General features: G+C 58.9%; 6 protein-coding genes across 6 annotated transcripts; 3 read left to right on the plus strand and 3 right to left on the minus strand.

Annotated features, from left to right (window-relative positions):
* Positions 1-432: 432 nt before the first annotated feature.
* BROUX77_007395 (uncharacterized protein) lies at positions 433-2,648 on the plus strand (the record flags this gene model as incomplete). Its single annotated transcript, XM_073752484.1, has 4 exons — positions 433-905; positions 985-1,083; positions 1,154-1,221; positions 1,288-2,648. The coding sequence occupies 4 exons, from the start codon at positions 433-435 to the stop codon at positions 2,646-2,648; spliced, it is 2,001 nt and encodes a 666-aa protein (XP_073601688.1).
* A 1,000-nt stretch (positions 2,649-3,648) lies between these two features.
* Positions 3,649-4,414, plus strand: BROUX77_007396 (uncharacterized protein; the record flags this gene model as incomplete). The annotated part of the gene is made up of 3 exons (XM_073752487.1): positions 3,649-3,654; positions 3,747-4,142; positions 4,235-4,414. The coding sequence occupies 3 exons, from the start codon at positions 3,649-3,651 to the stop codon at positions 4,412-4,414; spliced, it is 582 nt and encodes a 193-aa protein (XP_073601689.1).
* A 267-nt stretch (positions 4,415-4,681) lies between these two features.
* Positions 4,682-6,656, minus strand: BROUX77_007397 (uncharacterized protein; the record flags this gene model as incomplete). Its single annotated transcript, XM_073752488.1, has 2 exons — positions 4,682-6,455; positions 6,571-6,656. The coding sequence occupies 2 exons, from the start codon at positions 6,654-6,656 to the stop codon at positions 4,682-4,684; spliced, it is 1,860 nt and encodes a 619-aa protein (XP_073601690.1).
* A 216-nt stretch (positions 6,657-6,872) lies between these two features.
* BROUX77_007398 (uncharacterized protein) lies at positions 6,873-9,229 on the minus strand (the record flags this gene model as incomplete). The annotated part of the gene is made up of 6 exons (XM_073752489.1): positions 6,873-7,096; positions 7,180-7,584; positions 7,675-8,043; positions 8,158-8,413; positions 8,481-8,975; positions 9,038-9,229. The coding sequence occupies 6 exons, from the start codon at positions 9,227-9,229 to the stop codon at positions 6,873-6,875; spliced, it is 1,941 nt and encodes a 646-aa protein (XP_073601691.1).
* Positions 9,230-9,766: 537 nt separating this feature from the next.
* Positions 9,767-12,064, minus strand: BROUX77_007399 (uncharacterized protein; the record flags this gene model as incomplete). Its single annotated transcript, XM_073752490.1, has 1 exon — positions 9,767-12,064. The coding sequence occupies one exon, from the start codon at positions 12,062-12,064 to the stop codon at positions 9,767-9,769; it is 2,298 nt and encodes a 765-aa protein (XP_073601692.1).
* Positions 12,065-12,371: 307 nt separating this feature from the next.
* On the plus strand, positions 12,372-12,899 carry BROUX77_007400 (uncharacterized protein; the record flags this gene model as incomplete). The annotated part of the gene is made up of 2 exons (XM_073752491.1): positions 12,372-12,691; positions 12,752-12,899. 2 exons carry the CDS (start codon positions 12,372-12,374, stop codon positions 12,897-12,899), a joined length of 468 nt encoding a protein of 155 aa, XP_073601693.1.
* Positions 12,900-13,580: the final 681 nt, after the last annotated feature.

The raw sequence follows: 13,580 nt of genomic DNA on the forward strand, positions 1-13,580 counted from the left end.
GCAGACTCTACATGGAAGAAGAAGCCTTGCGCCTGGATGTATATTCCTTTTTCTTCTTCTTTTTTTCCCCTTCTTTTTTCTTTTCTTCCTCTTCCTTTTCTTAGCCCAGGCCTGCTGGCGACCCTCAATCATTTACCTCCCAAAACCCATCATCCTAGCCGGCGCTTTAGTCTGCGCTGCTGCTCTGCTTCCATTTCCATTCCCTCCCTCCCTTCTGCTTCTGCCCCCCCTCTCTTCCCTCTGTTCCCTCTTCCCTGGCTTCTTCTCTCTGGTCTTCTTTTCCGCCTTCGATTCGCGCTTCCATCTCTGGGCCATGCTTCTTGCTCACTCGTGTCTGCGTCCTGGTGCTTGATAACTGACTTTCCCAGACTGACTCGCCTCGTCTCTCGCCGTCTCCTGTCCTCTCCTCCTCGGCCCGCTCCGTTCGCCCTGATGGCTACTGTCACGGAAAACCCCCATCGTTTTAGTATGCCTATACCCGAGGGCCGCGACGACCACGCCTCGCGAGTCGTGCCCATCACAACGCCCACCATCAGAATGTCGGCACCGTCTCCTGGCGATCCCATGGACATCAGCACCTCCCCAACCCGCTCGGCGCCTCGCAATGGCTCGCTGGCCCCGATGCTCAAGATCGAAGAGCCCCCCAACGAGCCTCAAAACGCCGGCTCGCCCATGGACGGTGTTTCTTCCGCCAACCAAAGCTCCAACAACCAAAACTCCACCAACGGCACTGCAGCCCCCAATGCCGCCACCAATGCCAATTCGTCCGCCGTCAACGGTACCAGTAATGGCACTAGCAGCAACTCCAACCCTTCCACTGCCACCATGCCCGCTCCGCCCAATGCCGGCGCCGCTGCCCACCAGCCCAAAATCGTGCAAACTGCGTTTATCCACAAGCTGTATAAGTAAGTGGTCACGCCAGCTATTCCTGCTGCTCCCGCCCACGGAAACAGCCAGCTAACCCGCTCGCCTTTCCCTCTGTAGCATGCTCGAAGACAACAGCATACAGCACTTGATATCGTGGTCTTCCAGTGCCGACAGCTTTGTCATGTCGCCGTCCGCCGACTTTTCCAAGGTTCTTTCGTAAGTTGAACAGCCGATCGACTACCCGCCGTCACGTGCCTTGCTAACGACAATATCCGCGCCTTTGCAGCCAATACTTCAAGCACACCAACATCTCCTCGTTCGTCCGGCAACTAAACATGTACGGCTTTCACAAAGGTAGGCTCCATATATACATATATACATCCGTCACCGCGTGATTCCCAGAAATCTAACACCCCGCAGTGAGCGACGTCTTCCACACATCAAATCCAGAGTCAGCTCTCTGGGAGTTCAAGCACGGCGGTGGCAACTTCAAACGCGGCGATCTGGTGGGTCTCAGAGAGATCAAGCGCCGGGCTTCGCGCCACGCCTTGGTCCATCGTGAGCTGGGCACACAAAAGACGCCCCTACCGCCTCCCCCTGGCATGGCCTCAGAGCCCATGCCCATGCCTGCCGATGTCACCGATCCGCGAGTCCTCGACCACGCGTTATATGATTTGAACATGCGCCTCCAGCGCAGTGAGGAGGTCTCACATTACATGCAGCTGCGCCAACAAGCCCTGACGGACTCCATGATCCGCATGTTACAATTTTCCCAGGAAATGGCGCGTGCTGTGTCCACCATGGTGCCGCCCGAGAACCCCGTGCATCGCGAGGTTCTCGGGCTCCAGGGCGAGATGGCGCGTCAGCTGGACGCTCTTCGCCCCATGGAAGACCCGGCCCAGCATCACCATCCTCCACACGACCCGTATGGACGGGGCCCATACTACGAAAACGGCCAGATTTCGCCTCACCACCCGCCTCAGGACGACCCCCGCCGTGCCACGTTGGCCGTTCCCCAACAACCGATGCCACGCACCGGTCCCTACTACCGACCCGCAGTCCCCTCTAATCTCTCTATCAACAGCAATCGCAGGCCATACGGCTCCACCGGAGGCAGCCCCCAGACCTCTCCCAACTCCAGACACCCCGCTCCGCCACCGCCGCCGCCGCAGCAGTCGCCTCACCCTCTGTCCAATGTAGAAGCTGCTAGCCTTAACGCTGGCGGGAGAAGACACACTGCCGCCGATATTAGAGCCCACGGATGGCAGGCGAATGTTCCTCCCCCGTACCCACCACACGCAGGTTCGGGCGCACCTCCCCCGCCTCCACCAGGCCAACAACTATCACACCCACAGCAGCCCGCAGCGCCGCACTGGCCGCCATCGCCCAACCGGCCAACGCACGACGAGCAAAAGATTAGAGACTCGCTGTCGTCATTCTCCATGCAGGGCTTCGCAAACTCGTCAGCACCGCGGTCACGGCCGGCCACGCCTCCGCCGTCTGCGTCGTTCCCTAGCAGCAGCAGCAGCAGCGGCGGCAATATGCCAGGAAGCAATGGCAATAGCGGCAGTAACGGCAACGCGGGCCAAAACGGCGTCACGTTTAACGAGTTTTCGTGGGGCGGCCGCGACAATAAGAACCTCAGCGTGCGGGAGTCGTCGGTCCCGCCAACGCGCAGAGGCAGCATGGCGCACATCCTCAACCCCACGATGGATTCGGGCGAGCGCGACGACGATGACTTGCGCGGCGATGACGACAGGAAGCGGAAGCGCATCCAGTAGCTGGTGCGAATGAGGAGAGCCGTGCAAGAATGGGTAGGCGGGGTGGTGGCTTGGAGATAGAAGTCTTGATATTTGCTTTTTCCCTTTTTGCGTGTCTGCTATTGTTCCCCATGAGCTATGGCTGATGCATGCTCTACTATGCGAACGCGAGGCATACGAGGCGCCTTTTCTCTTTTTCCTTCTTTCTCTCGTTCATCTCTGCGCCGAGATGAACACAGGCGGACACGGTTTGGTTTTTTTTTGGGTGTTTTATTTTTCTTGATGGTCGGGTATAGCTACCCGTTTTTCTTTCTTCGCGTTTTTTTCTTTTCCTTTTTCTGTTGGCGTCTATGGAAATCACGGCGACAAATCAAAGCTTCCCCATGGCATCTTCTTTGCTCTTTTTTCTTGGGGAGGGGTAGGAGGGGTTTTTGTTGGCTGTACGTTGTGATTCTCGTCTCGTTATTTAAAGCTACTCTGTCTTGATATCTACTCCTTTTTTTTTTTCTTCTACTTCGTCGCATAGCACTTTGTAAATGTTTGACCACATCTAAACTTGCCCGCCTTGCTAAGCCCGTGATCCTCCCTTGAAGTTGCAAGCCTAGAGCCGTGCGCCACATCTGCGCCACAACCACATGCTCTTCGCTTCTCCGCGCTGCCAGCTGGCACAAGCTCGTGCTGCCGGGCCGCCACAGCCAGCTTCGAGGGGGACACCAAGCTTGGGGCATCTTGATGAAGCTTGGGGGGGGGGGGGGGAGGCTTTGCATGGATGACGTCTGCTCTCTTCTTTTTTCTTCCTCCGAGGGCAGCTGGCATTTACTGTCTCTTTTTGTTGTGTTCTTCCTTCTCTTGAATTGATCCTCCTTTATCCTGCGTCTCTCTGTCTTGGCCCAATTGCCTTGTGAGTCTGCTTGTTTTCTTCTGCCCCAAAGACGCTTGCGCTTGATTCGCCGCGGCCGCCGTGTTCATTCGCCTCTACCACTGACTCTCGTGGCCTCCTCGCCCCGTCCTATCTGCCACCATGCCCGTACGTGTTCTCCCTCTTCCGCCGCCCCGTCTCTGCCGACCACCCCCCATACTAACTACCCGCCGAGCTCTCGCCTCCGGCTCTCTGCACAGGCCTACAACTCCGCCTTCAACACGGACCCGAACCCGCCGCAGCTCATCGGCAACTTCCCGCTGCTGCCGCTGCGGACCAAGACGCGCGGGCCGGCGTACACGCTGCCGTACCCCAGCCCTGCGCTGGCGCCCGGCGAGGCGCCCGACGCGGGCTCCGAGAGCTACGACATCCTCGACGAGGTGCTGGCCGTCTTCCGCGCCAACACCTTTTTCCGCAACTTTGAGCTGCAGGGCCCGGCCGACCGCCTGCTGGTCTATGGCATCTGGTTCGTCAGCGACTGCCTGGGCAAGATCAAGCCGGGCCATTCTGTGCGCGATGCGACAAAGGAGGTCCAAAATGTCTCGCTGGACATGAACTTTGCTATCCCCGGCGATCCGGGCTGGCCGCTGAACCAGGTGAGTGCTGGGAGAAAGCGAGAGAGATGCATACATGGAAAGATACAGACACCGAGAAAGACCTGCTGCTGACCTTGTATCTTGCACCGCAGATGTACGAGTCCCCCCGCGACCGCCAGGAGGCTGAGACTCTCCGCCTGTACATGTCGCAGGTGCGCCAGGAGCTGGCCTCGCGTCTGCTCTCCCGCGTGTACGAGGAGGGCGGCGACGGCAAGCCGAGCAAGTGGTGGCTGAGCTACACGAAGCGCAAGTTCATGGGCAAGGCTCTGTAGCGGCGCAGTTTCAGTAGTCGATTGGCCGTTCTGGCTTCTTTGTGCTATGGACGCATCCGCCCACTGGCGGTTGAAATACATGTACTGTTTTGTTCTCGCTCCTTTTTTCGTGGTTCTATACAGGACTACTCTTGTATCGTGATGCATGTTTCTTTTCATTGATGCCGGCTTGCGTGGCAGAGCACAGCTGTGTGGATATCTCGAGCTCTGGGTATCTTTTTTATACATATCATTCCTCCCCCCGACTACACCCCGCGTCCCCTGCCCTTATGCCTCCGTCCGTCTCCGCTTGAACAAGCCCCGTGCTGCAATCGACCCCTGCACCGGCACCGCCCTCCACCCTGTAAACACGTAGCCTTCCGCGCCGCCCCTGCTCGTCATGAGCGGATGCGTACGGCCCGGCAGCACCTGCCAATGGCGCGCCCTACTGCTCTGCACCGTGGGCGCAACCAGCAAGCTCGGGTTAATCGGGAAGTCGTCCGAGCCAGGCCAGCGCTCGATTTCCTGCGGCGTCAAGCCGGCGGCCTCGGCGGGCAGGGCAGCCGCCCAGGCGCCGCGGCGCGCGACGCTGAAGCAGTCGGCCAGCGCAGCCAGCGGCTCGACGGTCGGCGCGTATACGGCGACGGGCGCGCCGGGCGCCAGCAGCGGCAGCGTGGCGCGCAGCACGGACACGGGGTCCATGGCGCTGGCAACGACGAGCCCGGCGAAGCCGCCGGCGCGCGTCGAGTCGACAATGTAGCGCGTGCGTGCCCAGCGCCGCCGCTTGCGATGGTACGTGCCGCGGCGGTTGGCCTTGATGGCCGCAAGCTCGGCGTCGCTGAGCGACGCGGGCGTGTCGGTGTAGACGTGGTCTTTGTCGGGCGACAGCAGCTGCAGCCAGTTGATGGTCAGCAGGCGCGAGTAGAGCGGCTGTGTGCTGTAGGGGGGATTCGGGTTCGACATGTCGTAGTCGTAGAAGCGCAGGACCGACAGATTCGGCTGTGCGTTGGCGTGGACTAGCGTTAGGGTGTTGGACCCGGCAAAGGGGACCTCGAGGTCGTCTTTGTGGTAGTGTTCGGGGCGGTCGCGCTCGGCGTCTTCGGGCTGCGGCGCAGCGTCGGTGTCGACGTCCATGGCGTCATCCTCTTTTTTAATGGCCACGTCGGCATTGTCATTCGTGTTAGCATTAGCAGGACCTTCTTGGCTGTCTTCAGAAAGAACCTTTTGCAGAATCTCCTCGGGGGCCAGAGGGTTGAGAATCCCCATGCGCTCGGCCATTGTAGCCACTAGTAGGCCGCCCGTGTCGTCAACCACAAGGTAGCGCCCGCCACCAATTTTCTCGCCAACAATCTGCGCGACATCAGCCTTGCCCTCCTCGGGCGGGCCATCGGCCTGGATGATATTCGCCACCTTTTCCTTGCTTGCGTCTTCGGCCTCGTCCTCCTCGTTGGCGTTGTAGTGCACATCGGCCCAGCAGCCCAGCAGGCCCAGCATCTCCTGGCGCAGCTCGAGGATCTTACTGGCGTCTCTCTTCTCCTCGAGCAGGAACTGAGCCAGCTGTGGCGTATCAAGCGGCAGCACCTGGAAGCGGCGAATGTACTTTTTCGTTTTGAGCAGCTTGTACTTTTCCAGCGAAAACTGCGTCTTCTTCTCGAGCGCCATGTGCGACAGCATCAGCTTCTTGATCAGGTCGCGCCCGGCCTCCTTGCCGTCCTTTTTCAGAGCCTCAATCTCCTCCATCGTCAGCGTCTGCGACGCCGAGTCGTCGATAATCTCCATGTTCGACCGCGCCACCTCCACGCCGCTCTCCGCGTCCACCAGCGACAGCTCCTCGCCGCCGCCGATGCGGATCGCATTCGGGTCCGCGTCCGGCGCATCCACGCCCTCGGCCACGCTGCTCTCCTCGGCAAGGATATCGGCCTGCAGCTCCGATGCGGGCACCACGCGCAGCCGGCAAAAGTCTTCGTCGGCCTGCTTGTCGAGCACCTCGTACGTCAGGTGGAACGGTCGGTGGATGATCAGGTTGCTCGGGAACGAGCCGTATTTGCCGAGCGAAACAGTCCTGCAGAGGGGGAAGAGGGGCGCGGCACGCTGTCAATAGTTGATCGGGGGCGGCCGGCGCAGAGAATGGCGCCGGCGACGTCGTGGTAGACCGGAAAGACTCGTCCAGAACTCACGTGTGTGGGGTGGCCTGCATTACGCGTAGGCTTCCCGACGGGATGCGCAGGGCGATCCATTGGTCAGGTTGAACGACAGTTCCCATGGCTGCAGATTCTGCGACTGGGAAAGGCTGTGAACACAAGTCTTGTTCCTTGCGAGATGGTGGATGGCGGATGTTCACCAGTCGAAGAAAATATTCAAGCGAACAAAAAGGGATCGCGGGGGCCCACTTTTACTCTGTAAGACAAGTCTTGATAGGGTTAGGGTATGTTTGATATTGGCTCTACTACAGAGGATGTCAAGCCATGTGCTTTATTGCCTACTGCTTGACTACTGTATTGTCCGCATGTTCGTGCTCTCTACCTTCTCCATCGCCTCGAGCGTGCGTGAAATCCTCTCTCCCATCCATCTCAGAACCAGCCTTAGAATCTCTGGAGCCCGAAGCCAAATTTCGGATATAGCCCCAGGCCGCCTCGGCAGCCATGATAGTCAGACTCAAGAAGCCAAACAGAACAAGCGGAATGATGGTGTATGTGACTAAATCTGTCCAGACAAGAAAAAAAGAAAGCACGTTAGTAAACATGTTCACGGACTTGCCAAAATAAAATCCACGCCAGCAAACTCACAGAACCTGCCGCCGCTGCGCTTCACCACGCCAAACAGCTCCGTCTCCATGATCTCGACGGCGCGCCGCTCGCTCTTCCACGGGCCGACAAGACGGAACTTGGTGTTGAAGTTGGCGCCCATGGCCCACGTGTACGGCAGCTTCCAGCTGCGCCGCAGGCGCCATACGTGCGACGCTGTCGGCGCTGCGCCCATATCTAGCGCCAGCTGGTACGCATAGCACTCGTGGTCGACGCCGCCCTTGGCCATGGCCAAGTCGTAGCCGCAGCGCGTGTGCAGCTCGTAGCTCAGGTCATACGGAGTCACGGCGTTGGGGAAGGTCGCCGGGACCGCAGAGGAGTAGCGGTGTTGGAGATAGCGATAGACCCAGAGCTGGGCCTGGAGCTCTGCGAGCGGGGGTATGGCTCCTTTGTAGAGCGATGGTGGTTAGAATATCTCACTCCCAGAGTACAACGGGGGGAAAAAGAGACGGGAGAGGGGGTAACAGCGCATCTCACCAAGACTAGGCCGCTGGAAGCCAATAAACGCGACCGAGATATCCTTGGACGAATAGATGCCGCGCACATCGGCGCTCATTGGGCTTCCGTACTCGTTCTCGTCGAGCCACGGAATCGCGCGCTTGTAGCCCGTGGCAGAGACGATGACGTCGGGCGAGAAGCCACGCAAGCTGGCGTCCACCTCGCCGTCGAACACAATGACGCCGTTGTCACCGAGCTTGCCCGGCCACGGGGCCGTTTCGATACGGCAGTCGCCGGTGTCGGTGATGGGTACATTGATAAGGGCGGCGCGGAGGCGGTAGAACAGAGATGTGGGGCGGTGGCCAGCCGAGATGTAGGACAGGGCGTAGGGCGTCTTGACGAAGAACACTGAGGGCGGCGCGGGGGCTGGTTAGCCGAGGAAGGTGGTACATGGCATCTTTGGCCGCTTGTCTTATGGCAAGACAAGGATAGCCGAGGCCTCAACTGACATAAGACACTTACCCGAGTCAACGTGGCCGCGCTTCGAGTCCATCAGGCCAGCCCACTGGTCTGGCCCATTGGGCGTGCCGCTAATCAAAGTCTGAGACGCCTTGATCCAGAGGTTGTAGTACTCCCACATTAGCCGGCTGCGCTGCAGAAGAGGCGGGACGTAGGCCGTGTCAAACAGCGAGGCAACGCTACAGTCGACGGGCTTGTTTGGCGGATCATTGGCAGGCTTGGAGAAGAGGCCGCTGAGGATGATTGGCCGCGGAATGATCTAACCGGCGCGGCGGGAGGTTAGCAAGCGAGGCCTGGCATACAGTGCGGTGGGCGGCTGTACTGACTTTGGGGCCACAGAAGAAACCGCTGCGGTGGCTGAGGACAGTCCGCTTTGCGCCAGACGTAACTGAGAGGTGCGCCATGTCTAGGCCTGTTTCACCGGCGCCAAGAACAAGCACATTCGTGTCCTGGCCAAACTGCGCGCGCGTCTTGAGCTGCGACGAGTGCAGCACTACGGGCGCCCTTTCAGCGCCGGGAAACAGTGGCATGTTGGGCTCTGTGTGCAGGCCAGTGCACACTGCGATGCCATCGAAAACCTCTGTCTGCAGAGACGAAGCGCTGGGGGATACGGGGTCTGGGCCATACGTCACCTGGTGCTGGCCGGTGGGTAGCCGCGAGACGTCAGCCACGCGCGTGTTGAACTTGATGGTCTCGGTGACGCCGTACGCATCGGCGTAGTCGCGGAGATACCGGCAGTAGCGTTGCGGTGTGATGAAGTCAGGCGCGTCGGCGGGCAGCCGGAAGTCCGAGAAGGCAGTCAGGTATTTGGACGAGACCAGCTGGGGATGTGTCAGTTATCCCTAGTTAATAACGACGGGGGCAGGGGCCGATGCAGGCTCACCTCGGCGCTTTCGTAGACCCGTTGCTCAAAGGTGCCGCCGACTGTGTCGGACTGCTCAAAGACGACGACCTCAACGCGAGGAAGACCGGGGAAAAACTCGTGTGCGTGTAGCAAGAAGCGAGCAGTTACAAGACCCGAAGGACCGGCGCCGATGACGGCTACGCGGGTCGGGATACCAGCGTCTGGAGTCATGATGAAGAGCCTGGGGAGATTGCAATAGTCTAGACGCGCGAGTATCGAAGGAACAGGGAGCCCAAGGAGCAGCAGTGTATCTTATACTTGTAGGGTAGATCTCGTGGGCCAATGAACTGCAGTCGCCCGGAGCAACCAGCTTTGGTTTGGCCCGTCCAGGAATGGCCGTTTTAGGCAAGACTCGCGATATACAGAGCACAAACAAAAACAGGCTGAAGCAAATATGTTGAGACTGGAGCACAGGATCAACAGACAAGCGTCACTCAGAGCGGGGGCATGCCGGGCTGGTGCGACCTGGACCTTGAATATCAGGAGCTTGCCAGCAAGACCATGGCGATAGGAGCATACAGACAACTGTGGGGAATACGTAGAACACGCGTAGAAGCCCCAGGCCGAGAGCAGGCCTCTATCCTTGCCCTGTGTAGCAATGGACTCTAGCAAACCCGGCAGCATGCATAACCAGCAAACATTCGTAGGCGGATGGCGCAGGCATTTGGGCAGGCCATCCGACAGGGGGGTTTCGGATGCTCTCACCGTCTAGATGTCCACACTGGCCTCATCCCTGCCCGTAAACACCTTGTACATGCGCCTACTAATTGCCGGACCCACAACGCCGTCGGCCTCATCGCCGTACCGGTTCTTAACCTTTGGCAGCGCCTGCAGCGCCAGCGGGCCTACGCCTTCGAGGCCGCGGACCAGGCTCTGTACGGAGCTGAAGCGCGCGGCCACGCCGTAGGCCGACGGCGCCGTCACGCGTATAATCTCCTGTAGCATGCGCGCGTATGTGTCCTCGGCGTCTTCGCCCGAGCGCACCTGCCCGGCCTGCATGCAGAAAGCGGCCGCCGCCGCGTCGCGCGCCTGGCGGTAGGGCGCCGTCGAGATGTGCTGCGTAAAGGTGGCGATCCATTGCGCCGTCTCGAGCGCGCTTAGCGTGTGGTGGATGAGTATGTGACCGTGGAGGACCTGCAGTTCAAGCAGGCCGTCTTCGATCTTGTCGTCGTCTATGTAGACTCCGGGCGCCCCCTTCTTGCCCCGCCGGGGCGCCGCTGCGGCAGTAGAGGAGCTGTCGCTGCCGAGGACGTTCTGGGAAAACTGCCGGTTACGTAGGTTCTTGTTCTTCTGCTGCCAGAGGGTCACTCCTTCCAGCAAGTATATCAGCGTGTACCCTGCAAAGCAGCGTTGCATTTGCGTGACATGGGCTACCATGTTATTCTCATCTGTGGCCAACACCCGCTCCACGAATGTCTGTGCATCCATGACCACCATGGCGTACTTTTCGTCCTCGACAACCGGCTCGACCGGCTCCCAGATGTCCTGGTCCTTGTTGTACCGAGACTTGACATTTCGTCGCCAGCGCACGACACAGGGCACCGGGCTCGTCCACTGGACATGCCGCACCTCCAAATCTTCCAGCAGCGTGCAGGCCTGCACCGTCGTTGTCTCGGGCAGATCGACAGGCAAGAGGACTACCATTTCCGGCGTCGAGACCTTCTTATCTGTGCGCACCTTGTTGACCTCCGCCAGCGCCGCAGCTCGCGCCTTGTCGCGCTTCTTCTGCTCCTTGGCCTCAGCCCGCTCAGCAGCGGCTCGTGCTTTTTCGGCTTCTTTGGCAGCCTTGGCCTCCGCCCTGGCTTCGGCTTTGGCGACAGTGCTTGCGCCGCCCGTCCTGCTGCTCAGGGCACTCATCGCAGACTCAGTGCGCGCCAACTTCGCGCGGGGTGCCGGCCCAGAAGTAGCCAGCGATGAGCCGGCGCTCGCAACCCGCGGTCGGGCAGCAGCCACCGGCGACGAGAGCAAGTCGTCAAAATCCAGGCCCAGATCCTTGGCCGTGGGCCGGTGGGCGCGGATGCTCTGCAGGTCTGGAAAGTCACTGTTCTCGGAGTCTGAGCCAAGCTCGATGATCGGCGCACTGAAGCTAGGTTTCAGTCCCGTGGTGGGCTGGCGCCGGGCCAACGGCGACGCATTGTGCTGCGAGCTGGTCATGATCTGGTTCGCCATGCCCCGAGAGGAGGTCTCGCTCGGTCGCGCAGCGTGCAGGGAGTTCTCCTTCTGGGCGATTAGATTTGCGGGCATTTCGGGGGAGCTTGAAAGCGTGATGGGGTCAAAGTCCCGCGCGTTTTTGGGTCGTTCGAATGCAATGGGAGGAGCTGCTGGTTTGGAGACGGTAGATTCTGGCAGGTTTGGCGATGGCTTCCTTGCAGGGTTGGAAACAACCTGGATAGAAGTCTTTGAAACGGTGGTAGTGATGAGCGATGAGGTCCCAGCCGATACACGCGATGTCAAACCAGTCCTTGTCGATATGCCTGCCGTGGGTAGAGACTCCTTGGCATTCTCTGTCTGAAGCTCAAGCTCCTCTTCAAGGCGAAAGATGGAGTCATCGTTCCAGTCATCAATCAGCAACGAATCGTCTGGAGGAGGACGACGTATTTCCTTTGGCGCTGTGCTCACTGCACCACTAGACACCGCCTTCCTCCTAAAGGCGCCCGGCCTTGTGGTGGACATGTCGGTCGGCATTTCACTGAGGTCGATCACGCTCGTCGGCAGCGGCGACGAAAGGTCAAAGATGTCGTCCATGTCGTGCAGACTCGCTACGCTCCGGGAGCCCCGGGCCGGGCGGACTGGCGTCGCCTCGAAGTGAAGGGGCAGCTGGCTCGGGGCATCAATGCAGACAGAGTCCTCTGTGCTTATCAAGGGCTGCGAGATGTGGCGCCGCTTAGCTGAGGCCCCGTCGCCAAAGTGTCCCGGCTCGGTCTCGGGTTCGGACTCGGGGACCAGTGACTTGCGCTTCTTGGAGGGCTCTGGACTTGAGGATAGCAGATAGATGTAAGTTGACATGGTGGGCAGGTGTGTTTTTCGGGGTGATAGTTATGGGTGGCCCTGTTATTGTGAGGCAAGATGAAAAAAAAAAGATAACCCGAAAGACACAGACCTGCTCACTAGCTACACAAAATGAAAGACTCCGGGTTGTTTTGATGCGCAGTCCCATCGCCAGACAAGACGCGTCTTTGTTTCCCTCCAGACAAAATATCACGAGAGTGACGCCTGGTCACGTGACCTCATCTCCATCCAATCAAGGACTACGGCTATCGGGCAGCCTCGCCGGCCAACTCCTACTGCCTCTCACAACAAACAAATCGTCGCCATGGCCCACTCAGAAGAAGCAGAGGCCTTCTTTTATGCCGTTTGGCAAGTCGTCCAGGAAATCCCCGAGGGCAAAGTCACTACATACGGGCATGTTGCGGCCCTGTTGGGCACACGTGAGCCAAACCCTAAGCCTAATGTTGTATATAAACGCAACCTCCAAATGCTGGTGCTAACTCGCCCACGTCGATTCCAAGCCGAACGTCCCCGACAAGTTGGCACAGCCTTGAAGCAGCTTCCTGTGAATACAGACCTACCGTACAATCACACAAATGTGCCGTGGCAGCGCGTAATCAACGCCCAGGGCAAAATCTCTCCACGGTAGGCCGTCCTTTCGGGGTACATCTTGCTGGACGCCGGGACTAACAGAGACACTTGCAGGTCGCGCGAGAGCGGAAGCAGAGACCAGGCTGAGTCCTTGCGGCGCGAGGGCGTTGAGGTTAGTGTCACAGAAATGGGCGAGTTCAAGCTCGACTTGGGGCGGTATGGTTGGTTTCCGGCCGAGCTGCCAAGCAGGGCCAGAGGCTGATGGAACTAGGGACGTATGGCTCACGTGGCTACTGGCATTCAGTTTTATTATACTTTGACTGTAGGAAGGAAATAGTTCTCATTCCTTGGGTAACTTGTCTGTTCTAGTTCCATCTTCTCATATCCCCCCTGCATGGGATTCTCATAGAACTTCGCGTTCCTTGTTATGACGTTTCTATCAAGCTCAGGAATATAAACTTTATACATTCGAGAACCGATGTGTGATAGGAGATATCCCTTGCGTGCATTGAGGGCGTATTTGGCACCTCTACCGTGGGTAGATCCATCGGCGTGCCTCACAAGTGCTCGTTCTTCAGGCGATATGTGTACCTGTGCGGTAGCTCCAAAAGTTACCAAATGTCCATTGTATGGAGGTTTCCCGTAGAGGGACTCGTGTGGAGTGAACCACCGATTGGCCTTTGTTGGGATGCGGTTACTGATGTACGTTGCCGTTTCAATGGCATGCGGCCAGAAGGTTTCTGGCAACGGGCAGTCTGCTAGCATCGACCGCGCCCGCGTCGCAATCGTGCGATTACAGCGTTCTGCAAGCCCATTTGAGCTGTGTGCGTAGGGCGCTGACTGCCTTATTACTGTGCCTTGTGAGGTGAGTTCTTTGGAGATTGTTGCAAACTCTAGTCCTCCGTCGATTTGCACTGACTTAATTAGCCTTTCGAACTAAGCT

Source organism: Berkeleyomyces rouxiae, assembly GCF_048999995.1.
Source record: "Berkeleyomyces rouxiae strain 22BRR77 chromosome Unknown BrBRR77_ptg000012l, whole genome shotgun sequence".
NCBI lineage: Eukaryota > Fungi > Ascomycota > Sordariomycetes > Microascales > Ceratocystidaceae > Berkeleyomyces > Berkeleyomyces rouxiae.